We start from the raw sequence: 27,282 nt of genomic DNA on the forward strand, positions 1-27,282 counted from the left end.
AGATTTAGGGTTGTAATTGAATGAGGTCGGTTCATAGAAGTAAAAATCTCCAAACTGCGTCGGGTGCGGCGCCGAGGAGCCGTCCCGACGTCGGAACCGAAGCAAAGGAGGCATCGGGGGCGGCGCCGCCCGAGGACGGCACCGGAGGTGACACCGGACGGACCGACGCCAGAAGGGGGGGTTTGGGGGGGTGGAGAGGTCCATCGGTGACGATCCAGAGCCCGAGGAAGGCCGAGCGGCGTCCTGCGGCGCCGAAGCACCCGACCCGCTAGGGCCCCTAGACGGGTCCGAAGGCGCCGTGGAGCCAGTCGGGGGAGAAAATTACCTCATGGCCATGAGGAAGCGCTCAATCTCCTCCGGCGTCGCGTTCAGCCCAGGGACCGGAGAGTATGGGGCGGGACACGACGCCCACGACTCCCGAGGAGCCGCGTGGGTGGTGTCACCCGAACCCCCGCATCGCGCGAGCGTCGGGGAGTCATTAGAGCGATGATGCCTCTTCGACTTCTTGTGTTTCTTACCTGATGACTTGGACCCGGAGAAGTGGTGCCAACTCCCGGAGCTGTGACGGCTCCGTCCCCGCGACCTGTCCCTCGACCTCCCGTGGGACCGGGACCTCACTCGGCGCGGGGACGACTGCCGGAGTTCGAGGCGCCTGCGGGACTGCTCCCGCCTGGCTTTCTTCGAAAGGGCCCGACAGTCGGGGCAGGCCTCGTCGTCGTGGTCGACGCCTAGACAAGGCAGGCACAGGCGGTGAGGATCCGTGACCGACATGGTGCGGTCGCAATCGTCACAATGCTTGAAACCAGGCATCCCTAAGGCACCGATCGAAGTCGCAAGACTTCAAAAAGGATCAAAAATGAGCTCAAAAATAGTTAGTCAAAAATTGACTGGGTTACTGCTTTTTCCAGATCTGCGCTGGCTGGCGCAGAAAAAAAGAACTGACGTTAGCACGCGGAGGCGGCGTCTAAGTACTCCGATGTAGTCATCACGGCGCCCACGACGGACGCGGAGCTACAGACGCCTACCGACGCGCAAGGGTATTGCTACGCAAAAGTTTCCGGATCCAGTCTGACGCCTGGGGATATTCTGAGGTAAGGAATCTATCACTAACGTGTCTTTCAGATATACAGTATAAGGTTCTTGGCAACACAACGCCTGAATTGCACTCACCCTGTGGGCCGATGTAATGGCCACGAGGAATGAAGCCTTCCAGGACAGGTGCTGCAACGAAACCTTATGAATGGGTTCAAAAGGCTCCTTCATCAATCTGGACAGCACCACATTCAATTCCCATGAAGGCGAAGGAAGCCTGACAGGAGGGAACACTTTCTTCAAGCCTTCCAAATAATCATTGATCACAGGGATCTGGAAGAAGGAAGTCTGTGAAGGGCTTTTCCTGTAGGCAGTCAATGCGGCGAGATGAACCTTAATGGAATGAACATTAAGGACGGACCGCGCCAAATGTAGAAGGTAAGGAAGGAGGATATCTTCCTTGAACGTCGATAGGTCAAAGTTCTTGGACACACCAGATACAAAACCTCTTCCACTTGTAAGCATAAGAGGTCCGAGTGGAAGGTCGCTTAGACTCCTTCAGTATGTCCATGCAATCTTCGGGCAGATTCAAATGGACATATTGCACTCTCGAGCCATGCTGCCAAACTCAAGGACGAGAGGTTGGGGTGCAACATCTGCCCCCCTGAACTTTGTGAGAAGGTCCGGCCTGCACGGCAGCCGTATGTGCGGAAGGAGGCCGGTGTAGAAGGTCAGTGAACCACCACTGCCTGGGCTATTCCGGGGCAATCAGGATCATCCGTGCCCTGGACTGGGACAGCTTGATGAGCACCGCTGGAATCAGGGGAATGGGCGGAAAAGCGTACACAAAGCTGTTCGACCAGTTGATCCAGAGTGCATTCCCCAGCGTCCCTTGCTGGTAGTACCTGGAGGCGAAGTCGCGGCATTTGCTGTTTTCGGCGGTGGCGAACAGATCTACGTCTGGAGTCCCCCACCTTTCGAAGACTTCTCCTAGTACGTCGTCGTTTATGACCCATTCGTGGTTTTCCTGGACCAGTCTGCTCAGCGCGTCTGCCTGAACATTCTGCACACCTGGCAGATTGGTAGCAGTTATCGTCAATCCTCTAGCCAGAAGCCAGTGCCAGATCGTCTGCGCCTTCCGAGACAGGGTGCGCGATCGACCCCCCCCTGCTTGTTGAGGTAATACATAGTGGTCGTATTGCCCGTCTGTACAAGCAGAGAGTTTGTCTGGAAGGACGGATGAACGGCCTTCAGCGCCAAGTGAACAGCTCTGAGTTCCAGGAAATTGATGTGATACGTGGACTCCATCGGAGACCACGTTCCCTGAATCTGTAGGTCTCCCGAATGCGCTCCCCAGCCGTGGAGAGAAGCATCCGTCACCATAGTCTGAGTAGGAATGTCCTTGTGGAAGGGAACCCCTCTGAGGAGATTCTCCGCTGAACACCACCACTTCAGAGACTGAAGAGCATGCAGAGACAGTCGTAGCTTGTCGTCCCAAGATCCTTTCCTCTGGTCCCATTGGTCCTCCAAGCACTCCTGCAGAGGTCTCATGTGTAGTCGTGCATGAGGAGTGAGGAAGATACAAGAGGCCATCGACCCCAGTAGAGAAGACACGTCCTCACTGTTGTAGATGGAGCGGTCATAAGAGCCTGAGCCTTCCTAAGGATCGATCGCCATCGCTCCTCCGAAGGAGACACGCTTGCTGACAGCGTATTGATGGTGGCTCCCAAGTACTGAATGCACTGGACCGGGACAGACTGACATGTTGATGTGCAACCCCAACTTGTTCAAGAGAATGCACATATTCTGGAAGTGTGCTTGAGCTTCCGAGAAGGAGGCCTTGATCAACCAATCGTCCAGGTACGGGTAGACAAACACCTTGTTCTTACTGAGGTGTGCCGCTACCACTGCCATGCACTTCGAGAATGTTCTGGGCGCAGATTTCAGCCCGAATGGCAGCACTGTTTACTGATAATGGTTGGTGCAGACTTGAAATTGCAGAAACTTCCTGTGTTTGCACGCGATGGGCACGTGGAAGTACGCATCCTGTAGGTCTATGGCACAAAGCCAGTCCCCCTGTTGCAACTGAGGAAAAATCTGATGCAACGACAGCATGCAAAACTGCTCTGCGAATCCACTTGTTTGCCTGCCGCAAGTCCAGAATGGGCCTGAACTCGTTCTTGTCCTTCTTGCGCACCAGGAAGAAGGACCGGGAGTACAGACCTCTTCCTCTTTGAGACAGAGGTACGTCTTCTATCGCCCTTTTCCTTAACAGGATATCGGCCTCCGGCTGGAGCTTGCGCAGTTGATACTGCGAGATGACCGGAGCGAGATGACCGGAGGGATCGCCGGAGGAGGGCTGATGTACCGAAGACTATCCATTGCAAACAATATTCAGCACCCACTTGTCCTGAGTAATTTTTCTCCACTCTGCCAGAAAAAATTGAACGCTTCCCCCCCACCGGAGCGGGTAACGGATGAAGGGGAAGTAACGGCTCAGGGTCGAGACCCGGCCGGGCCCTTGTTTGCGGTAGAGGACTGCTGTTCCCCCTCTACCCTTCTGTCGTTTCTGGAAGGGTCTCCGGAACTGCTGCTGTTGCTGCCCCTAAGACAGCCCCCGTCCTCTTCCTTGTGCGCCGTAGCGCCTCTGGAAAGGCCTGTAGGATTTCTTCTCTTTGGGCTTCTCCAAGCCCACAGCCGTAAGGGTCTCCGCCTCCGCATTCATGCGGGCCATCTCATCATCTGCGTGTTTTCCGAACAAAGTATCCCCGGAAAAAGGCAGGTTGGCCACTCGCTGCTGGGCCTCCGGCTTGAGTGACGTGAGCCGGAGCCAGGCATGTTGTCGCTGATTGATTCCATGGCAGTAACCATGAGCAGCCAACAAGGCGACATCCGCAGCTGCGCTGATGACCTGATTGGACACCAGCATCCCTTCCTTGAGGATCTCCTGGAAGTCCTCCCTCGTCTCTCGGTAGCAGCTCCACGAACTGTTACAGGGAGTCCCACAGAGCCCGGTCATAGCGTCCCAGCAGAGCTGTATCACTGGAAGCCTTCATGGCTGTGGATGCGGTATCACACGCCTTCCTTCCAGCTGAGTCGATCCATCGACTTTACCTCCCCGTCCTCCACCGTGCCTCCAGGTAGAGTAGCTTCCTGGCTGCCATCACGATCACCGAATCCGGTATTGGATCAACTCTCAGAAAGACAGGGTCCGAATCCAGGGCCCTGTACTTCTTTAGAAGTCGGGAGGGAGCGGCCTTCACCACCGCCGGTGTGAGGAACAGCTCCTCTGCGGGTTCCTTCAATCCAGGTACTAGCGGAAGCAAAGGGCGAAACAGATGACTCTTGTGGAGCGTTTCGAATATCACTGACGTTGAAGGTGTAGGAGCCGTCACAGCGATACCCAACTTCGCAGCCCCCCTCAGGAGGACCTCCTGTAAAGTGGCAATGTCATCCACCGGAGAAAGACTGGTCTCTGGGGAGTCCGATAAGGTCGGGGAGGAGGAACGGGTCCTGGAAGAGTCAGTGCGGGACCTCGATCCCCGCCTCCTGTGGCGTCGCCTTGATCTAGTGGAGGATCTATGACTCCTTGATCTTCCTCTCCGTCCGGAGCGTGAACGTGGCCTCCTCGGCCGAAGGCGGTCAACCGGGTCCACCGGGGCGGGTGACTTGGGCTTGGACGGCGCCTTCGGTTTAGGCGTACCCTTGGGAGGTGTAGGAAGAACAGGTAGCGAAGTGGACCTCGGTGGAATTGGAGGCGGCTTCACTGGCAACCCTGGTCCAGGATGCGGTGGAGGCAACGAGGAGGAGTAGGAGTCCTCGGGGGGAGGCCCCTCGGTAACGGAGGAGGGGGAGTCACCTTCCCCAACAGGGTATACACCTCTGTGTACACCCAGCCCGACAAACCTCCACCTTTACCAGCCTGGGACGTTGGCGAACTTCCCACAGAGTCAGGCCTCTTTCCGCCTCTTTGACGTCTAGGAACGGCGACCAGATGGCGAGCGCCGGCCTCCTGACGGCGATCTGTGCCTAGACGGCGTCCTGTGCCTAGACGGCGTCCTGTGCCTAGACGGCGTCCTGTGCCTAGACGGCGTCCTGTGCCTAGACGGCGTCCTGTGCCTAGACGGCGTCCTGTGCCTAGACGGCGTCCTGTGCCTAGACGGCGTCCTGTGCCTAGACGGCGTCCTGTGCCTAGACGGCGTCCTGTGCCTAGACGGCGTCCTGTGCCTAGACGGCGTCCTGTGCCTAGACGGCGTCCTGTGCCTAGACGGCGTCCTGTGCCTAGACGGCGTCCTGTGCCTAGACGGCGTCCTGTGCCTAGACGGCGTCCTGTGCCTAGACGGCGTCCTTGACGACGAGGACTCCCTCGATGCCGAACGCCTCCTCTTAGCCGACGCCGAACGGCGGTGTCGGCTCGACGGCGAGCGACGTCGAAAGCCCGATGCCGACGACGAAGAAACAGTCACCGGGGACTTTGATGGTCTAGTAACATCCCTCGACGTCGAGCGTCGACGTCATATAGTCTCCGACGACGGGGAGCAGACCGTAGTCATCCCTCTCGACATCGTAGTGGCCGCAATAGACCCAGGCGGAGAATGGTGGCGTTAGCTGGACTTCCTGCCCCTGGGGAGCCCCCCAGAGGCCTCAGCATGGGCAGAAGAAGCCCCTCCAGACCCACCTTGTGCCTTCAATCTTCTTTCCTCGAGGCCCTTAAGTCTGATCTTCCTGTACTTCAGGGTCCTGCCAGAGAAGCCTTGACATATCACACATTCCTCAGGGATATGGGAAGGAGGGAGGCAGAGTTTACACACCTCATGGGGATCCGATTTGGCCTTCTTCCTGGAGCACTCTGGGCATTTATCGAATAAAGCAGGCATATTCGACAAAAAACAGAGTGCAAGAACCAAGGAGAAAGGCACCAAAGTACAAAAAAAGCACTTAACTTGAGAAAAGCAGTGGAAAAAAAAAAACACCAAAAACCCTTAAAAGAGGGAGAGCTCAATGCTCCAGGGTCCTGCTTGCAGGAGCCGGAAAAAAGAACTGAAAGTAAAAGGGACCTGCAGTGCATTCTGGGATACTGTGAAGTTCTGGAAAGTTCTCTTAAAGGCACAGTATCCTGTTTTGAGCCAAATAATGGCAGCCTACGGGCTTGTCTGTCCATGTCTTCCTCTCTATCATTCCAGAGGGTTTTTGCTGAAGGCAAGGGAAATCTGGACAGGCTTTGCTGTTTGTGGATTTTTGGTGGAATTTCTAGTTGAAGTACTGGACAGTGTAGCCGGTTTATAGGCTGCATTATATGTCTTTAAATTCTCTAAGTGTCTGTGCAGTTCTGCATTTTTTCCGACACTTTAAGAGATTTTTGATTGCTCCGGGGTCCACGCACATGGGCGGGACTATTCACTAGATTATGACTATAACAGAGATCCCCTACTACAGAACAGATTTCTACCTAATATCTATGTGCAAATTTAGAAGTGGCCACTTCAATGGAAAATGTGCTGTCTGCAAACGACAGAGCACTGCCATATAAAGCTTTTGTTCCATAAAAACATTAAAAATTAAAGACTCACACCACTTCATGTCCACTAAAACTAGGTGGGCTGCTAAAGTGTGTTTTAAAAAGTAGGTAGTCAACCTAAGAGACAGAAGCACTGGCTTAGAGCTTTTTGGCATAAAGCTGAAGTAGGATCCCTAACACATCTAAGCAAACTCCTGAAGTTATCGGCTACTGCTTTCAGCATTGATGCTCTGAAGATCCCAAAAAGTTTGTAATTCTGAAGGTGGTAAAAAAAAAAAAAAAAAAAGACCCCCTGAATGAAACATTAGTCACAGTCCATTGTGAGGCTGCGACAAAGGATGTGCAAGTCCCAGCCTACCAATGCCGGTTTGATAGCCACTACAGATTTTAATGAATCGTTAGTTTTTTTTCAGTAAAAAGTAAACTCTATTTCTGATGGTCTTCATTTTTGTGGCTTCTACTCAGCAAGATTTTCATTGTTCAACATACTTTTGAAACGTAAAACTGCTTTTAATTTGCTGTATATGTAACCGGCATCTCTTTGGGGAAAGCCTTGCAACATATGCCAAGCTGTCAATAGAGCGCACAGATTTATCACAGAAATCAGGATACTTTTGGGAGTCAGAGTGGTCAGTCGTTGGGAGGGACAAGTAAAGGCTAAGGGAAACTGTGGCCTACTTCCCCATAGCTTACATTTTACATATTTAAAGTCACCCTGTAGCTTCAATATTTTAAATAAGAAATGTTATTTCAAAGTTAGTTGATATGATTGTGCAGTTTGCTTTTGTTTAGAAAACCATTTACTCAGAACACAACATAAGGAAAATGTACTCAGTAATGTTAAGGATGAAAAAACAAACTTACTTTTCATTGATTTCAACACCAATCTTGTCCAGACCAATGTTCCTAGTGCAGGCATCACGACCAACAGCTATTAAAACCTAATTAATAAAAAAATATATACATAGGACTCACAAATAAAACAGTTTTTAACTTGAGGAAAATTTATTAAGAGACCTGTTTAAGCTCAAGCCCCTTTTGATTTGGCACAGATAGTGAACATTTCAGTCCAAGTTTTATTTCAAATTATTATCAATCTGCAACAAAGTTATATGCATGAGGTTCCTACATTTACAAAGTTTCATTTTTATGGGCTTTAGACATACAAGAAAAAGACGTTGGCACAAATAAGCTAAAAATGCCCTCCACAAGGACATTCTAAAATTTAGAAATTCTGAGTAAAAAGGCTTGTGTTGATTTTGGAAACTCAAAGTAAAAACAAGTTCATCGTAAGTACTTTTTTCGTATGAAAATGGATTGACAAGTCAACCAGAGTGATGAAAACAAGGAAGAGTGCAGACAAACTGGCCTCACCTCTGGGCCAAAGACTTGCGAATCAAGGAACACTGAAAACATTAGCCACATGGTCAGGTTATTATTTTCAGGTTTGCGCAAAGTGGACATGCCACATGAGCTAAGCCCAACTTTTAGTAGCTACTGCATCACAATCGGTCTGTAGTAATGTATTCTCCCCAATAGCAAGACAGGAGAGTTATTCCATAACCAGCTCAAAAGGAAACAAAGGGACTTTATTGGGAGTTGGAAATTCACCAGAAAGTAGTATATGTCCAATCTGCTGTACTTGGAATGACACTGATATCAATGTACTCCGAGTACAGCAGACATCCGTCAAACTCTAAATAAGGCTCCAAGTTCGGACTATGTGGCAAACAACCTGAAGCACAAGTTACTTACCTTCGGAAACGATATATCTGTAAGAAACATTAGTAAGTGTTACATTCCTTACCGTAGAATATCCCCAGGCGTCAGACTGGATCCGGAACGTTTGTCATCAGTAACCCTGTGCGTCGGTAGGCGTAGTCTGCGGCTCCGTGTCTGTCGTCGTGTTCGCCGGGATGACGGAGTACTTCGACGCCGCCCTCGCACCGACGTCAGTTCTGTACATAGCTTTCCGCGCCAGGAGCGCAGAGCCATGCAAGAAACAGACACTGGTACCATGAAACTAGGGCCCTCAAAGGGAGATACCTTAACGCTAGATATCGGTTTGCAGAACGGTGAGGATGGGTGGGGCAGTAAGGAATCTAACACTAACTAATGTTTTACAGATATATCGTTACCAAAGGTAAGTAACTTGTGCATCTGAAAGAAACACGTTAGTGTTAGATTCCTTACCGTAGAATAGATACCCCAGCAATACCAACCCCGGAGGCGGGGCTCCGAACCAAAATCACACCAGGAAGTCCTGGAGAAGGGAACGGCAAAAAAGACATCTCTCCGGACTTGGCTGTCCAGGCAGTAGTGCTTGGCAAACGTGCGCGAGGCACACGTAGCTGCCTGACAAATGTCCTGCAAAGGGACTCCCCGACCCAGGGCAGTAGTAGCTGCCGTGACCAGAGTGGAGTGGGCACGCAGGCCCACAGGAGGCTCCTTCTTAGCCAAGGAATAACAAATCTTGATGCACAAAACGACCCACCAAGAGATGGCCGCTTGTTTACCGCCCGTTCCTTCTTAGCACCCACGTAGCAAACAAAGAGTTGGTCATCCACCCAGAACTGTTGTGTGGGGTTCAGGTAAGAGGACAGCGCACGTCTTGGGTCCAGACGGTGGAGCCTCCCCTCCTCTTTCGAGGGATGCGGAGGCAGAAAGAAGGTGGGCAAGGTGATAGACTGGCCGATGTGAAAGGCAGTAACAACCTTGGGTCGAAAGGCAGGATGAGTACTCAGAAGAACTTTGTCCGGATGGACAGAGAGGAAAGGAGGATTAGAGGAAAGAGCCTGGAGCTCACTCACTTCTAGCAGAGGTGATGGCACCCAGGAAAGCAGTTTTGAGAGTCAGAAGACGAAGAGGGCAATTATGAAGTGGCTCAAAAGGAGCTCACATCAGATCGGTTAGAACAAGATTCAAGTCCCACTGAGGCATCACGAAAGGAACAGGAGGGTACAGTGGAGAAGTGTGGCTCAATGATTAGAGCGGTACAAAAGGGGGTGGTGATGGACGCAACATCTGAATCAATCAAACACTCACAACCAGTCAAAAGATCTGGGTTTAATCCATCACCGTTCTTTAGCCCACTCTGCCACCCCTGTTCAGACATGGCTATATGCAAATCAGTCTGACCCCAGGCTGAAGACGGCTGGAATGCCAGAAACCGGTCCTCGGAAGCTTGTTTCCGGTCCAGGGAAGGCATGGCTTGGCAGTTCGGGCTGGACTGTTCCCATGAGGCACAGGGTCAGACTGATTTGCATATGGCCATGTCTGAACTGGTGTGGAGTGCAAAAACGATGGATTTAGGCCCAGGTCTCTGTACTGGGGCGAATGTATGACATTGTTCTGCATTCTGTCCATCAACTGTGGTTTTTGTCAATGATTAGAGCGGCAGACCCTGATGCAGCGGTCTAGCCCGGGACCAGGTTTCAATTCCCCGCCTCGGCAGGTCTTGGGCTCAAAATTCCTGATAATTCTCGCCTCGGTGCCTATTCCAATCATGGAGTCCCACTCTGCAACTCTGGGCAATAGCTTGCTTAATCTCCACAACAGCCCCACAACGCTAAGGATGTCTGGCCTCCACCTTGGGGGTGCCCAGGAGTGGACGCCTCACAGGGAAAGCCAGGATGGGTTCCACAGCGGTATTCGTACAAGCGCCTTGAGACCCTTGCGGGTGAGTAGTGCGCTATACAAGTATCAATTTACATTTTACATGTGCGTGATGCCTTTCAAGAATCTATTTACAACGGGGGACTTGAAGAAACGGCTGATCAGGAAGCCACAAGAAGGCTGAAATGGCCGAGAGATAGCCTTTGATAGTGCCCAGAGCAGAGCCCTGTTGGACCAAAGAAAGCAAAAATAGGAGAACCTCTGAAAGAGGGGCAGAAAGGGGATCCACAGCCTTTCCTGTGCACCATGCCACAAATTTGTTCCGCCTACAGGCATATACAGTCTTTGTGGTGGTGGGGTGGGGCAGTCAGAATGACAGACATCAGGAGGCAAGTAAAATGGCATCAACAGCCGCTGCTCTACGCATGGAGGTGGAGGCTGGACAGGTTCGGGTGGAGGACCGTCCACTGCTGCGACAGAAGGTTCTCCTGAAGAGGCAGTCGAACCGGAGGAATTGATTGACCTACTGAGTAGCTCGGGACACCAGTATCTTCGTGCCCAGGCCGGAGCCACAAGGATGAATTGGGCCCGGTCCCGCTTGATCTTCAGCACTCTGGACAGAAGTGGTATAGGCGGAAAGGCGTACAACAGACCGCAACTCTGCTCGCGATGAAGCGCAGACTAGCAAGTACCGCCTTGTAAATTCCAACCTGCAGAACTGACGACATTGCACGTTCTCTTCGGTGGCGAATAGATCTAACCAAGGCTCTCCCCACTGCTGAAAGACGCCTTGCACCACGTCCGAGTTCAGACGCCATTCGTGATCCATCATGCACCGACGGCGGAGTTCGTCCGCCCTGGCATCCAGAGTACCTGCCAGGTGTTGAACCAGGATCACGCCCTAATGTTCCAGCCAGAGGCGCAGAGCCTCCTGGCATAGGGTCCACGACCCCACCCCGCCCTGTTTGTTGCAGTACCACATGGCGGTGGTGTTGTCCGTGAACACCTGCACTACACTCCCCCGGACAAAGGGGAGGAATGCCTTCAGTGCAAGCCGGATCGCCCGCAGCTCCAGAAGGTTGATTTGGAGCTGGGACTACGCCGGAGACCAGAGGCCTCTGATCTCAGCCTCTCCCATGTGGCCCCCACCCCAGGCCTGGAGGGACGCGTCCGTCACAAATACGTGGTCCGGTTGGGGTAGGGTGAGGGATCTGCCGCTGACCCAATCGCGGTCCATGAGCCACCACTGCAACTGTTTTGCCGCGCCCTCCGAGATAAAGACAAGTTGCCCTGATGCTGGGCCCACTGAAACTTAAGGTCCCACTGCAGAGCCCGCATCCGCCACCTGTCGTGATGCACCAGAAGGATGCAGGAGGCCATCAGCCCCAGAAGCTGCAGCGTCAACCTGGCCGAGACTCTGGATAACGGCTGAAAGATCGGAATCATAGCCTGAATATCCCGAACCCGCTGTTCGGGAGGATAAACCCCAAACTGCCCTGAGTCTAGAACCGCTCCGATGAGGAGGAGCTTCTGAGAGGGACACAGGTGTGACTTCGGCACATTGATGGAGAACCCCAGCAGGTGCAGGAGGTCAGCCGTAGTCTGGAGGTGGCGGGCGACTGTCTGGGGCGAGCCCACCTTCAACAACCAGTCGTCGAGGTAGGGGGAAGACTGAAACCCCTAACCTGCGCAGATGAGCTGCGACCATCGCCATCACTTTCGTGAACACCCGTGGGGCGCTGGTAAGGCTGAAGGTGAGCACTGTAAACTGAAAGTGCTCGTGGTCTACCGTGAACCGCAGGTAATGCCGGCAGGACGGGGATATGAAAATTAGCATCCTGCAAGTCCAACGCTACCATCCAGTCTCCCGGGTCCAGGGCAGCTAGGACCAGAGCTAGTGTCAGCATCTTGAACTTCTCCTGGCGGAGGAAGCAGTTGACGTTCCGTAGGTCCAAGATAGGGCGTAGGCCCCCTTTGCCCTTCTTGGGTACCAGAAAGTAGTGGGAGTAACAACCACACCCACTTCTGGCCCAGGAACGCGCTCAATGGCCCCCTTGGCCAAGAGGGCCATAACTTCCTCTCTGATAAGTGTCAAGTGATCCCCCAACACACGGTGGTACTGCGGTGGCATGGCTGGAGGGGGGGGGGTCGCCTCAAAGGGGAGGGAGTAGCCCCTTCGGACGATTTGCAGCACCCACCTGTCCGATGTAACAGTGCACCAGTAGAGGTGGTGATGGCGAGCCCTGCCCCCCACTGGCGTCACATGGGCCTGAAAGCTCGGACTAGGAAGGCTTCGAGGCGGATGCTGCAGGGGCAGGTGTGGACTGGCTGCGCCATTGTCCCCGACCGCCGCCACTGCGGATTCCACAACCGCCACCGCGCTGGATGGTAGACTGCGGTGCGTGGCTGGCAGCAGGTGTGGGGCGCCCCTTCCTTGGCCACGAAAGGAGCGAAAGGCACCCGTTCGCTGGCACGGGCCGAGAGGCCCAAGGACTTGGCCCATAGCCCTGGAGTCCTTAAAGCGCTCAAGCGCATGGTCTGCCTTGTCACCAAAGAGGCGACGGCCATCAAATGGCATATCCATAAGAGTTCTGGATATCAGCCAAGAAGTTGCGGGACCTCAACCAGGCATGGCGACGAATCGCCGTCGTTGCCATCGCTCTGCCAGCGAGTCCGTGGTATCCAGCCCACACCGGATGGAGTACCGTGCCGCATTTCGACCCTCCGCAAGGCCTTGGGTGAGTTTAGCCCGAACCTCCTGCAGACATTGTGGCAGCACATCCACAACTGTGTCCCACAGAGAGTGGGTGTAGCGGCCCAAGAGGCATGCAGTGTTGACTGACCGCAATCCCAAACTCAAGGATGAGAATACTTTCTTTCCGTACTGCTCATACCTCTTGGATTGCCGATCGGGGGGAGCTGTCGGGAATGCGGTCTGGGAGAGCGAGGCCTGGATGACCAGGCTCTCTGGGGTGGGGTGGGTGGACAGGAAAGCAGGGTCGCCCGGAGCCGGGCGGTGGCGTCTGGTTATGTTCCAATCTACAGGCTGACCTGTAGCAAGCCTGGACCAGGTGCCCAGAAGAACGTCAGACAAGGCCTCATTAAAACAAGCATTTGCAATGCAATAGGTCTCGCATTTACTCGAGTTTGAGCTATTGGCATTGTAAATGTCAATGCCTTTTACTCGTTTTGGCTTTTAAACAAAAATAAAAGGCATAATCATTTACAATGCCAATAGCGTAAGCTCTCCTTTTAAATTTGGGTTGCACTTGGCCAAGTTCTGTTATGGTGCATAAAGATAGGATTCCCATTGCAAAATAGGTTTAGAAGAAGAAATGTGCAGAGACCTAGGACCATTAGCAAACCAAACAGTACCCTACATTGTTTATTCACTCCGCATGTTTTTATTGAGATATTTGGACAAGTCTTTGCATATTATAAGGTTTGGCAAATTTGTGCACCATGTAGGGCCGCCTTTCTATATAATTATGTTTCATCATTTTAAAACTTGGTAACACAATCCACACAAATACACTCAATCAATCAGGGGGTTTGTGAAGCGCGCTACTCACCCATGAGGGTCTCAAGGTGACTCAACACCATGCAGCATAATTCCAATCAGCATAATTTCACTGAACGCCACTCGCTTCCATGCCACACAATTCAACTCAACACATTTCCATTCCTCGTGATGTAATTCATCAACTAACCACATATTTCAACTCAACAATACAATTACAAAACACACCCCATACATCCAAACCACACAAAAGAATTCTACATCATGCCACAAAATTCAACAGCACACCACATTCCAGTCCACAACACAAAATGTAATTCCACATAATTACACTCTATGACACACGATCACACTCCTCATAATTCCAGTACACTCAATGCCACATAATTACTATCCACATATTTCAACTGCACACCATTCCACATAATTCCACTACTCAAATCCACTCCACACCACTCTACAAATACCAATCCCAATCCAACCCACATAATTCAACTCCACGCCACATATATCCAATCCACTCCAAACCACAAGGGTAAAAGGCATTGTCACTTACAATGCCAATAAACAAATGCGATACCAATTTGCATTGCAAATGCTTGCTTATTTCTTTCTCAAGAAGATGTGCACCTGCCAACTGAGTTTCTGTCACGTATACATTAGCTTGAAGTATCCATTAAGAAAACCTATCCATAAAAGTCACATACATAGGAGGGGGTTAGCATTAGATGCTAACAGGTAAAGGAGGAGAAATGCTGAATAAACTTGGGCAGTCTACACGTAGGTACACGAGCTTTTGACACTCCTTCAGTTGCAGATGTTAGAACTTGGGCATTTAAAAAATCTTTGGATTTCCTCTAGTCGAGACTGACACCTTTTGGGAAGCCATATCTGAACAAGGGTGTGTTCTGTCCAGGTCATAAGAGTTGGCTTGTTGACTGTGATGTTGCTGATTGAAGAGGAAATTGGGCCCAATATGTGTCCAATGGTGTGGGTCGATTTGGTAATGTCCTGGGTGAGGCCATGATTTCTGAGGTTTTCTAGAAGGGCCATAGAGGTTAGGTTGGTGCGGTCTTCTAGGTGAAAGTTAAAGTCTCCATGGAGGTTGAAGGTGCTGGTTTTCATGATGTGGGATTTCCATATATCTGATGTAATCATCATAGCAAATAACATATGATGCAAAATCTCACTAATGTTAGCTCAGTACGAGTTATTGTGGTTAAGTACATCACCCTTGGCTAAATACATAAGCCTTCAATGACCTTCTCTGAAAACTATACCAAAACTCAACAAAATGCATGACACAAACTAGAGTAAACATTAACCCACGTTTTAAAAATTGTCAATAGTAAATTGGGGGTGGGGAGGTTGTTAGCAACTAACCTACTGATTTCTTTTTGAAATGTTCAAGTACAGAAACCAATTCACCCAGACTTGGTATAGATGTGTTTATGTATCTACTTATTCATGTACGTACGAACCAAGCTGCATAGCAAGGGAGCGCAGAGCGTGGGAGGGATGCCTTGGACCTTGGTGCAAGGAAGGAACATTGTAACTTTGACTGCTACTGGTGTAGCAAAATACAGCAATTACCAGAGATCAATGGGGCCTTCTGAGCCTTGGGGCCAGTGTCACTGCGACTGCTGCAAGAATGCCACCTATGACGCCAAGGGAGTGCTGTAAAAAAGGTGGGTAGTGGGTAGGACTGCAGAGGGTGAGGGTGTGTATGTATGTCATTAAAAAAATTCAGCTCTCTAGGTTAAAATGTCAGTTTCACTGCCTTATGTTAGTCAGATTAATGTATCTTCCTTGTGTGAGAGTAAACTGGAATCTACTGAACTTTACTTAAGTGTGTAGTTTTACCAGCCACGGCCCGTGGAGGGAGTTTCGGTTGGGCGGGGGAGAGGCAGGGTGGGGGGGTGCTAAAAACCAGAGTATGGATAATTGAAGGTAAGTAAACAATTTAATAAATAAAATGAATTTCGTAGTGACCCTGCATCACATTGTGTGATGCAGGGCGCGCTACGAAATTTGTTTTCTTAATTAAATTGTTTACTTACCTTCAATTATCCATACTCCGGTTTTTAGCACCCCCCGCCCCACCTCTCCGCCCCACCGAAACTCCCTCCACGGGCCGTGGCTGAGTTTTACCCAATCGTGGTCTGTATGACTTGGGGTTGTGGGGAGGGGTCGCGGCAGGGGGGTGGTTAAATTATATAAAAAATAGATATACCTTCTTGGGTCCTACGAGGTTGCATCTCCTGGCCGGGTCCCGTTTTCCTGGTCTTCTTCTGAACAGGAACACAGGTTGCCTCCCTCCTCTGTCCCTAAGCCAATCACAACGCTGCAAAGGCAACGTTGTGAATGGTGGGGAAGGCACCCAGCCAAGCGCCTATATGGAGAGACCATTTTCTCCATATAGGCTGCCTACATGGAGAAAAGGGAGAGTGTGCATGACTGGTTTGGTCGGCCGCTAGGGATAACCAAACAGTCAGGTCCCGCAACATTGGACAAGCCACTCCGACCTGCCCGCCCGCCCCCAACCAGGCATACTCTTCTGCTTTCTCGCAGTGTGAGAAGCAGCTGCGTCCGGTGGTTGGAATACCTGCTTGCGGTGACATGGGGAGGGGGAGGGGCAGGATGGGGGTTAGTAATGTATGGAATACGGAATTTAACAGGTAAGTAAACATATAAATAAACAAAAACGAAATTTGTTGCGCGCACTGCATCGCATTTGGTGATGCAGTGCAAGCAACGAAATTCGTTTTATTTATATATATGTTAACTTACCTGTTAAAGTCCGTAATCCATACATTATTACCCCCCACCCTGCCCCTCCGCCACGTCACCGTCCGCAGGTACTCCCACCACCAGCCGTGGCTGGTGAGAAGCAGAAACATAAAATGGTTGTTTTACCAATTTATGTTTCTGCTTCTCGCACTGCAAGAAATCAGTAGGGCGACGCTCCTCCGCCCTAAAGGAAGAGCCGCCCCGTTTTACCCCTAGAAGTACTTAAAAACGTAATGTATCCATATCTTAGAGCTCAGTACCTGTCTTGTAAACGTGGAACTGTGTGCATCAGGCCCTCAGAGTCACGGTGTACACGCTACAAAAACCACAGCTAAATTAATGAATGAATAAATGCACGCGACGGTTTTCATCACATCTGTCAATACGCATCAGAGATAAATGACCTTAAATAACGTGGGGTCACGCTCTACGTGGCAAATAATACCAGCCACGCTTTCAAGACGGCCATGTGTGGAAAGAGACTGTCACGCTTGGTGAAGAATTACCCATAATCCGCGAGCAATGGTCTTGTGACAACAAAGTATCAGTCAAAATACAGGTCCGGTGCTAGGGAGTAAATAAATTACATGCAAACACCCCACCGACGGTGTATGTTGACAATCTAAATTGATCACACCAGCGATTGCATTGATTATGTTTCACGAACTCGCAATACATTAAAACAAGGCCAATTTGTTTCCACAGGAGTTCTGAGCGGGTGGTGGTGGCTAAAAAGAGAGCACCAATCGGGCCGCTTGGCCGATGTTTGTGGCGGTTATCTGCAATAATCTAATGCTGACAGGAAGCAGTGTTTTATTTGGTAATTAACGGCGTGGAGGTGGAACTGCCATGGCACCTCCTAAAACTGGGGAATGTGATGAAAGATGCTATCTGCAGTTCCATCCTCCCCACTTGTGTTTAGGATTGTCAGAATGAGAAATGTCAGCATTATGAAAGCTCAGCTCTGCTTTTGATATGAGAAAACCCTTCAAAGCTACCCTTTCTCCCCCACCCTCTCATTCCCCTATCTGTATAAAGCTCCTTTTTAGGTCGAAGGCCTAAAAGGCTGCGCTTGCGCAGTCTTAGGCCGGAGATTTAATGAGTCTGAGTAGCGCCGAAGGTCCCGCCTCCGTGCCCCATCTCTCCTTCATTGGCTGGCTTCCTAAACGGAGGCCAGCCATTGGAGGAGAGATCAGTCACTCCAATGTAGCCCCGTCCTTTTCGGATTTGGGGGCGTCATTTTTGATGTTCTTTAGACAGTGACGTTGTCCGTCACTCAGATCATCAAAACCACGCCGCCAATTCCGAAAAGTTTCAGGAGCGCCGGCCGCCATTAAGCTGTTTGTTGTACATGAGGTGGGTCGCATGCTCCCGCTGTCCTCGTTCCCGCCCCGAATCCGAAAGTCGTTGTGGCCGCCGTTTTGTTTTTGCCGTTTTATTTTTCTTTCCATGTTTTGTTTTTGCCGTTTATTTTTCCCGTCCCCCGAGGCTCTCCCGTCCCCCCGAGGCTCTCCCGTCCCCCCCGAGGCTCTCCCGTCCCCCCCGAGGCTCTCCCGTCCCCCCCGAGGCTCTCCCGTCCCCCCCGAGGCTCTCCCGTCCCCCCCGAGGCTCTCCCGTCCCCCCCGAGGCTCTCCCGTCCCCCCCGAGGCTCTCCCGTCCCCCCCGAGGCTCTCCCGTCCCCCCGAGGCTCTCCCGAGTCTCTCCCCCCCCCCCCGCGAGTCTCTCCCCCCCCCCCCCCCCGAGTCTCTACCGTCCCCCCCCCCCGCCCGCCCCGCGATTCTCTCCCGTCCCGATTCTCACAGTTATCTAAAGAAGTGTTCAGATTGTCCGAGGAGTGAGTCAAATTCTTCAAAAGGTGCACAGAATTCCATCTCTCATCTGCTCTGTGACAAAGCAGTATCCGCTTGTGAAAGACGCAGGCAAATAGAAATAAAACGAGAGAGAGATGGAGAGAGCGGGCTAGAGAGACTACAACACCCAGACTCCCACAGTCGCCCCCACCTCGCGCCCCCGCCCTACTCAGCCTAAGACCCAAAAGGGAAAACAGTGGCTGAAAGCACGCCTGGAATTCGCTTCCTGCGACTTTCCTTCCAGAGGAGCTGGACAAGAGGAGGAGCTGAGGATGGAAGAGCGGCCGCTAGAGTTGGGGGGCTGCACTCCAGGGGGGCCTCGGGGACCCCCCTGTCCGTCCTAGAGTGCCCCCACCAGTTTCCACCATGGCAGAGCCTCTGTTGAAGAAGACATTCTCCAGGCTGCGGGTCAAGGACCGGCTCAAACGCAAGAAGTCCGATGCCAAGGAGCGGGGTAAGGCGCCCAGAAACTTTCATAGAGGGAGGTAAAGTGCCTAGAAATCCCAGGTAGGGAGTTAAGGCGCTCAGCTCCCAAAAACTTACAGCGAGTGGGGTGAAGCGCGCTGAAAACTCTAGGGAGCAAGGTTAGGCGTCCGAACACTTTCAGAGAGAGAAGTAAAGTGCCCAGAAACGTTTATAGGGGTAGATACAAGTGCCCCGAAACCTTCAGGGAGCGAGGCAACGCGCCTGGCACCAAGAGACTTTCAGAGAGCAAGGCAAGACAGTCAGAATCTTTCAGAGACCAAGATAAAGCGCCCAGAAGCGCCCAATGTGTGAAGTAAGGTTCTCGGAACTAGAGAGGTTGACAGTGAGAGAAAGCTCCTGAAATCGCCCAGGATGGGTTGCGGCAAAGCGCTTGGAATGACACTTTAAGATTTGCAAAGAGTCTGGTAAAGTGCCCTGAAACCTCGGAATGCACTGCAAGGCGCCTGGCACCCAAAGCTTTTCAAAGAGTGCGGCAAGATGTCCAGGGACTTCCAGAGATTGGGATAGGAAGGAGTGCAGACGCCTTCAGAACGTGATAGAGGCTAGAAACACCCAATGGGTTTGCTAAAGCACACGAGCGCCTTCATACTGTGGGGCACAACACTCTGACTTTTTAAAGGGTGGGCATAGAAGTCAAGTAGCCCATGTCATTTATAACTTTAGGTTTTCCTGACTTTAGTATACAGCGGCACTCTGCATGTGATTTTAACAAATTCCATTCTAATACGGCTAAAATTGGAACTACAAGTCCGATTAAGCAATGTATTGTTTATTGAAAGACCCGAGCTGGCTGTAAATTTCACACATGACAGAGGCTGGGGTGTAGCTTGGTCATTAAGATTTTTTTTGGGGGGGGGGGTGACTTCGGATTTCCCAATAATCACGCTGGCATATAATGGCAAACTATATTATTTGAGAGGGAAGGAAGAGGCTTAAGGGGCAGTGGAGATGGAGAACAGTGCAGATTAGCAGGGTCTGGTGGCTTAGTGGACTAGTGTCTCCTGTAGGGGCCTATGTTTGACGTCATGGTCACAGGTTCAAATCCCAGCACGTCCACTCACCCTTTCATCCTCCTGAGGTCGATAAAATGAGTACTATTGATTTGGGTAACAATAAACATCTGTTATCCATGCCAAGATACCCGTTGTGGTGAATGTGCACTTTACAAATACACCTTATGTTACATGGGATACTAAAAACACAGATTGTTGTAAAAATAACCAACAGTTTTAAGAACTTGCACTAAGCTACACCAAACAGAAAGCAGCTGTATCCAACTATTTACTAGATAATCCATTTAATAGGGTGTGGTGTAACCCCCCGAAGCTACACCCCTGGTGATAGGTCTGTTTGGCTGCTAACAGTGAGGTAAGGCACCCAGAGACTTCAATGGAGCGAGGCAAAGGCCCTCAAAACCTTCATGGAATGAGGTTTGGGGCCCGCAGGCCTCAGGGGGTGTACAAGGCTTACAGCACTCTGAAATCATAACTGAGTGAGCTGAGGAGAATAGGGACCCCTGTATACTTAAACGCACTCCAGAAACGCCCAAGGTGGTAAGAAACATTCATTGAAACGTAGGACTTAGGAAACTGTAGATGAATTAAGGAGGGAGGGAGGCTAGAAACTTTCAAATAGTCCCTTAAGATGTTTAGTGAGGTCAGTGACTCAAAACCATAAAGTGATGTAAAGCGCCTAAAAACCTTGAGTAAGTGGTCAGTGATCCAAGCTCCATAGAAACCAGAGTGGGTTTAGTGCATTGCATTACCGTTGTATGATAATAAGGTGATGAATCTGGTCTCCCATGTGGTGAGGCCCATCAGCCCTGTGATTGTCAGTATCATGGTGTGTACTCCCGCCCAGTAAATCTGCAGTGTGGGGCATGTCCATAACATATGGACAAATGTGCCGTCGGGCATGTGGCAGCATGGGCATTCAAACTGTTGCAGGGAAGAAACACTTTAGTTGCTCCAGTGTGAGATATGCACAATGTAGTATGTTGAATGGGATGTTTTGAAGCAATGGTTATGCAACACTTATTTATGGTGCGCTAGGGCTGTGAGCCATTCATTATCGTGCAGTGCCTGACCGAATTCTTCCTCCCATTTTAATCGGAGCCTCGTTAGTGGCACGCACATGAGATCTATGGTAGATCTCCATAGCCATATGATGTGTTGCCCTGCGCCCATGTTTAGTATCGCATGTAGTGTGGGGTGCGTTTTGGGTTCTCTGTCCGGCAAATCCCATGTCTTCCTAAAGTCTGATATGAGCTGTCTGTGGAAAAGAAACTGACCTGCGAGGACCCCCGCTCTCATCTGCAACACTTCCTCCCCCCGCTCGAGTCTCTCCCCCCCCCGCTCGAGTCTCTCCCCCCCGAGTCTCTCCCCCCTCCCCCCGCGAGTCTCTCCTCCCTCCCCCGCGAGTCTCTCCCCCCTCCCCCGCGAGTCTCTACCCCCTCCCCCGCGAGTCTCTACCCCCTCCCCCGCGAGTCACTCCCCCCCCCCCCCGCGAGTCACTTTCCGCCCTCCCCCCGCGAGTCACTCCCCCCCCCCCGTGAGTCTCCCCCCCCCCCCGTGAGTCTCCCCCCATCCCCCCGCGAGTGTCTCTCCCCCCCCGCGTGAGTCTCTTCCCCCCCCCCCCCGCGAGTCTCCCCCCCCCCCCCCCCCCGCGCTCGGGAGATGTTTCCCAGACTTTCTGATATTAAGTGAGTCAGTCCCATATGCCTCGGGAAATTCACAAGTGAAAGTGGAGTTGTATTTGACCACTTCTACCCTTAATGCTGTGCATGGGGAAGAAAGCAAAAGGTGGTAACAGACACAGTTTGTGGAGAAGGCGCCACGCCAGCCCCACTTTACATTAATTCTTAAGCCATGCTATTTGCTTCTCATCCCTGATGACCACCTCCACGCATTTCAATTCCGCACCCCTTAAAGTTTTCTTCATCAACATGCTACTCTTTATCATGACTGCTCTTTTTTTTTTTTTTTTTTAAAACCTTTATTTATCTCAAACGTAGTACACAGCGTCTGCCTACAACCACTGCTGGCCGGCCGCTATGACAATATATAACCCACCAGAGTACCCTACTTGCAACAATTGGCAAAAAATATTAGCAGCATTACAATAAACTGGCAAGGGAACACCAGAGGAGGATAAAGAGGGTTTCGTTTTATAATTTTGACGAGTCGTCCTAGAGTCAGACAGGGTAGCAGAGTGGGCGAACTACGAAGCAGGATAACCACAAGTGAACATCGTTATAATAATACTGAAGTGGATCATTACGACAAGGATAGCTAAGCACAGAGATACATGTCGCCCCAATTAGCGCCCGCCCAATCAATGTATTACATCAGAAATTGCAACCTAGCTCAATACGATAGGATAGGATATGGGAGGGAGCACTACATATTAGTAATAAAAGGATCCGACAACGTATGGAAAGAGGCATTCATTACATGGGAGAATGCGTGATAGGATATGCGCCCTCAATTGGTAGCAGAAGAGGGAAGGAAAAGCAGGATATGCAATCATTCAGTGGCTATGCATTAAAATCAGTATCCTGGTCTTACAGTCAAAAAACATGTGGTAAAGACATAGGCACAAAGCGCAAAGAACATCTCGGAAAAAATCGAAAGACCCAAAACCCCCACCTCCCGTCTGACCCAAGATATGAAGAAGCGAAAAAGAAGAAAGAAAGAGAGAACAAGAAGAAAGGCCATAGAAACAAAAAGAGAAATCAAGCCCCAACCCCCCCACCCTGCACGTCGAAGAGGCTACGGCCCCCCCCCCCCCCCCCAAGAACGTGCCTGTCGCCCCGAGAACCCACAGAAGGGAAAGAGTTAGGGAGGAAGAACAGAAGAACCTGATCTATACCTCCCGGTATGAGCGGAGGAGGGCATATCAAAGAAACATAAAGCAATCAATATGCGCAACCACGATCGACCATCCCCGAGCCCCAAGACCAATACAAAACCAGCACTCAAATTCCCGGCTCATGTATTACAGTTCCAGCAATAAGAGTTCCAGCAAGCAAAGGAGAAAGAAGCAGCCTCAACCCAGCCCCTTACGGTCCAGTGTGTAAACAGAGTCCAGCTGCACGATAGCCATCCCGGACGGGGCAGGCAGACCAAACGGCCGCGGCAGGGTAGAGCAATGACCGCCATGGAGTGTCCAACACGGAGCCCAGCATGCAAGAAGCGTAGCAGAAGGAATACCATGCAGCATTAGGTCGCCAAAGAAAGCCAATCCGAGCAGTAGTGCCAGTTCCAGGGGAAGATAACAAGTTCCATCAGTAAACCACAGTGAAGTTGCCGGACGCGGCTTTCGTAGGAGAGTCCCTCGCCGCCGCGTGAGACCTTGAGTAGCAGACTTCTTCCGAGCTAGCGCATGTATTGACTCGGCGGGGGTCGGATCCTGCGCCAGCGGCGCAACTGTGGGCAGCTGAATAGGCAATCCGCGGTAATAGGGCATAGGGTGTGGCGCAACGCCCAGCACTCGCGGATAAGTTTGGTCGGACTGTTGCAGACTGGGGGAAATGGCGGCCAGCCGGTCCTCCAGGTCTCTGGCAGCAGCACAGTGGGCAGCACGTAGATCACTCAGGGCTACAAGGACGTCAACAATCCGCAGGGGCGTCTCAGGAAATAAGGGTGCAGCAATTCCCTGTACGTCGGGGGAATCAGAAGTCGGTGTTCGAGAATGAATGCCATCATCCCAGGGGGCGAGTCGATCTTGGAGTTGCCACTGCATACATCGCTTACAGGCGTGCGCCATGTCCAAAAGCTGGACGCCACCGTCTCTTGCAATCAGCCGAGCACTCCGCCGGCGCTCGCAGCAACATAACCAGACAGGGGGCACAAGGGCAGTCCAGTCCATTCCTGCACCTCCCACGATGGCAGGCGATGTAAACAATAAGCGGGCTCCAGCAGCACCGTGGGGCAGTCTCTCGCCAGTAGCGAGTGGCGGCTCTCCAAGATGGCGTTCACCACGGAAGACGATAGAATGTATCAAGGACTGCCGTCTGAGGGCCGGGATGACGATACACTGTGGCGTTTTCAGCCTTGAAAGCAGCCTGAGGGACAACGCAGCAAGTTGGGCTGCCGCGGCAGGGAATCGAAGGCAGCAGTCGTTCCTCAGCGGCCGGCGCCGCCCAGCCCGAGATGGCCGCCGCAGCAGTTTTCGGGGCCGGCCACACACGCGGGACAAAGACCTAGACTGCCGCGAGGCATCAGGGAAGGGCGAGGGCGTATCGTCACCGTCACTGCACGGATCACGGAGATAGGCACACCCCGGGAACCGGGTTCGTCTCCCGACTCCGGAATCACCGATGAAAGTCAGGATATCTAGGAGGATAAGGCAGGAGACGGGAGGACAGCGAGACGGTCAGCGGAGCCGAGGAATCAGGCGGCCATCGTGGTTGCTAGCTAGGCTCCTCCCATGACTGCTCTTTTAAATGGATTTGAGGCATGTGCAATTTGTGATTTATTCCTACATCCAAACAGTCCCTTGGCATTTGTCAATTGAGGGATCCTTAGGTTTGCGCACACAACCTGTAATTGTAACTAACATATAAAATCACTGAAATCTCTGAAACACCTAGTTGCCTAAAGCCTGCACCTCGTTTCAGCTCTTACAAAAAGTGGCAGGCGTGAGAAACAAACAAAACCAAGGTGGCAACTATACATCATCCGAACTGATTCCCCCATTGACACTTGTGCCACTGTGTATTTGATGTTGTGGATGGACTGTAGGACTCCAATCCAAACCAACACTCACCAAATTGTAAGCATATGGCAAGAAGTGGCTTCACATTGCTGACATCTTCAACACTATAAGACTGTCAGAGCTCCTTAGAATGGAAACTGCTTCCTCTTTGAAAGCAGGCGGTAAAGTTGTGAGTGCACAGAGTTGTGAGTGCACAGAGTTGTGAGTGTGATGTAAATAATTAATTTACTCTCTTAATTTCTATGCAGGTAAGTACTTAATCAATAATAACTCAATCGGAAAGAAGGAAAACAGAGTCCGTGGTGTAAGAGTTTCTAAGGGTTTTATTCCTCATAAAGGAATCAGGATATCATGTTCTGACCACCACACAGGATGTCAGAAGGGATAGATGAGCGCGCCGTCGTTTATTGACAATACATAGCTTATATACTTGATTTACATCATAATGTTCAATGTAAGAGGCGTAACAGCTGAGAGAAGACAAGATAACAGTATACACGTGGTGCTAGTACATCATCAAGAGGCGTAAACTAGGCGTAACTGGGCGTGTGTGCTAGAAACGTCACTGATAGGTGACGCAAGTGGGTGGCACCAAGGAGTGGTGCTAACAGAATGTTGCAATGTCAGCAGAAATCGGAAGCTTGGATGCGTGCGCAGCTGCATGACGTGTGATAGACGGGGTGCAGGGGACTTGACATTTACACTGACGGAAAGAGACAGAAGTCTGGCATGTCAGATCAACTTGTACTTCTATCATATCTGATATCTGATGTTTAGGAACTAAGCTATCTGGGCAGAAAGGTCTCTAGAGCAGAAGCTATTCTATACTTGCTGTGAGTGCGTGTATAAGCGCCTGAGTGTCTGTATGAGAAGCGTGGGGGCATGGGGCCTTCCATGGAAGCATGGCAACAGAGGCTATGAATTACTTGCATAAAGACAGGTCGGCCCTTTAGCCCTGTAGCTGAGGAAGGATGTTTACTGAAGCTAGCAGGCTGGAATGTATCTTCGGGGAGGAAAACAGATAACTCGAAGGTTATAGTCAATCTTGGCAGGCAGCAGGCTGAGCTGAGCACGGAGGGCCGCGCTAGAAGTAAGTCAGAGTTCACGGGTACGGGGGCTGCTTGGGCAGAGGCCCTCGCAGTCAGAAGCCAGAAAAGAGGCTCGGTGGCAGAGATTCAGGGCCTACTTTCAGCCAGGCTGGAAAACGTAGGAGTACACTTCAAAAAGACGTTGGCATAGCATACTTAGGAACGGACCATCAAACCCATTCATGGTGGGTCTGAAAGAGGACAAGTTAACGTTGGACGCAAATGTATTTGCGTCTTCATAGCTGGTACAGGAGGGAAGTTACATGCACTTTTAACTCGTACATGGAGTCGGTGGGGTACTCGCTAGGGAACACAACATGACCATAAAATTTATATTACCTCATTCCCTCCTTGTTCCCTACGGACCCTTCATGATATGTCGATCCTCATAAATCGATCGGTTTGTTCTTGTAACATTATATGTTCGTCTTTCTTTCTTTGACTGTTTGAAAGGCAACTGGAATGCTCAATGCAGGATGTGGCACACAGTCCACATATCGCTGGCCCACACTGCAGGCACAGGCAACAACTGAATACTATAACAAGGCCAATGCCTAGGAATGATAAGATCTTCCATCCCCAAGCTGTCAACGTAGTCCAGAACCAACCGGACCAAGTCCAGGTGCCTGGATTCTGATGTATCTGATTTGCAATTTTATGTAAACGGGTGATAGCTTGATAGACAGATGGTGCGTTTTGTGGAATGAAAACACAGCAACTTGACCCGATGACCTTACAAGCTCCACCTCTATCTGCCAAGATGACGTCAATCACAAGACGATTTTGAAGGACAACAGTCCGTATAGCAGACTGCTCCTCTGTTAAGTTACCTAGAGCGGAGGCAGTTTCGTTCACTACTGCTTCGAGTGTTCTCGTTAATCTGCGTATTAATTTACTGTTTTGGACAGGTCCTAGGAAGAAAAAGAATCCTTTATTGAAATCAGTGTACTGTTCCCATGCCGTTTCTGTGTAGTCGACAAGGGGAATATCTCTTTTGGGTCTATTCGGTGCTAGATTCGTATTTCTATGGTAATCAGGAGGAGCTAGGAAAACAGGTGGCAGAAGGAAGGCAATGTAACAGGTACCATCCCAATCTGGAGGCAAACGTATGTATGCGGTATGACCACAAACAAAATAGGAATGACTGGTAGCTTTAAAAGACGATTTACCATGGTCACTGAACTCGACCACAGTAGTGCATTTACTATGACCTACGTGTACTGAACCTTTCTTGCTAACACATAATTCACCTGTGACTGGTAGTACTAACATATGGGGCAGAACTGGAGCAGTTTCAGATTCAACAGTGAGGATCATAAGGCTGATTGTGTAATTACCTAATCCATATACTTCGTTTTCTAGATCAGTTCCTATTCGAGTGGGAAGTCCTTCTTGATCAGGATAACAGACGTTGAGCAGGACTAAGTTCAAGTTTCCCCAAACCCAGCCCCCATCGAAAACAGCGATATCAGGATCTAAGGAATTAATTATTTTAAACCATGCTCCACAGGAGCCATTGTGAGTGAATGGGTACGGAAAGAGGGGCAGAGCTCCCTTGTAATTCTGGTAGGGAGGGAGTCGGCCACATATCCAACAGTCTGTAGCATTATTTGTCTGATGGGAATGGTGTAACATACTAATGAATGTATTGTTGCGCAGCGCAAG

At 50.8% G+C, this 27,282-nt stretch overlaps 1 protein-coding gene across 2 annotated transcripts in view; it reads right to left on the reverse strand.

Moving 5' to 3' along the window:
- LOC147693029 (thioredoxin reductase 1, cytoplasmic-like) overlaps window positions 1-27,282 on the reverse strand; it is a 154,759-nt gene that overhangs the window by 52,097 nt on the left and 75,380 nt on the right. For both annotated transcript variants that reach the window (XM_086939275.1, XM_086939274.1), the window contains exon 11: window positions 7,415-7,491. In XM_086939275.1, the coding sequence (XP_086795401.1) occupies window positions 7,415-7,491 (77 nt within the window). The remainder of the gene's footprint in view (window positions 1-7,414; window positions 7,492-27,282) is intronic.

The sequence above is a fragment of the Lissotriton vulgaris genome, chromosome 9, assembly GCF_964263255.1.
Source record: "Lissotriton vulgaris chromosome 9, aLisVul1.2, whole genome shotgun sequence".
NCBI classification, from domain to species: Eukaryota; Metazoa; Chordata; class Amphibia; order Caudata; family Salamandridae; genus Lissotriton; species Lissotriton vulgaris.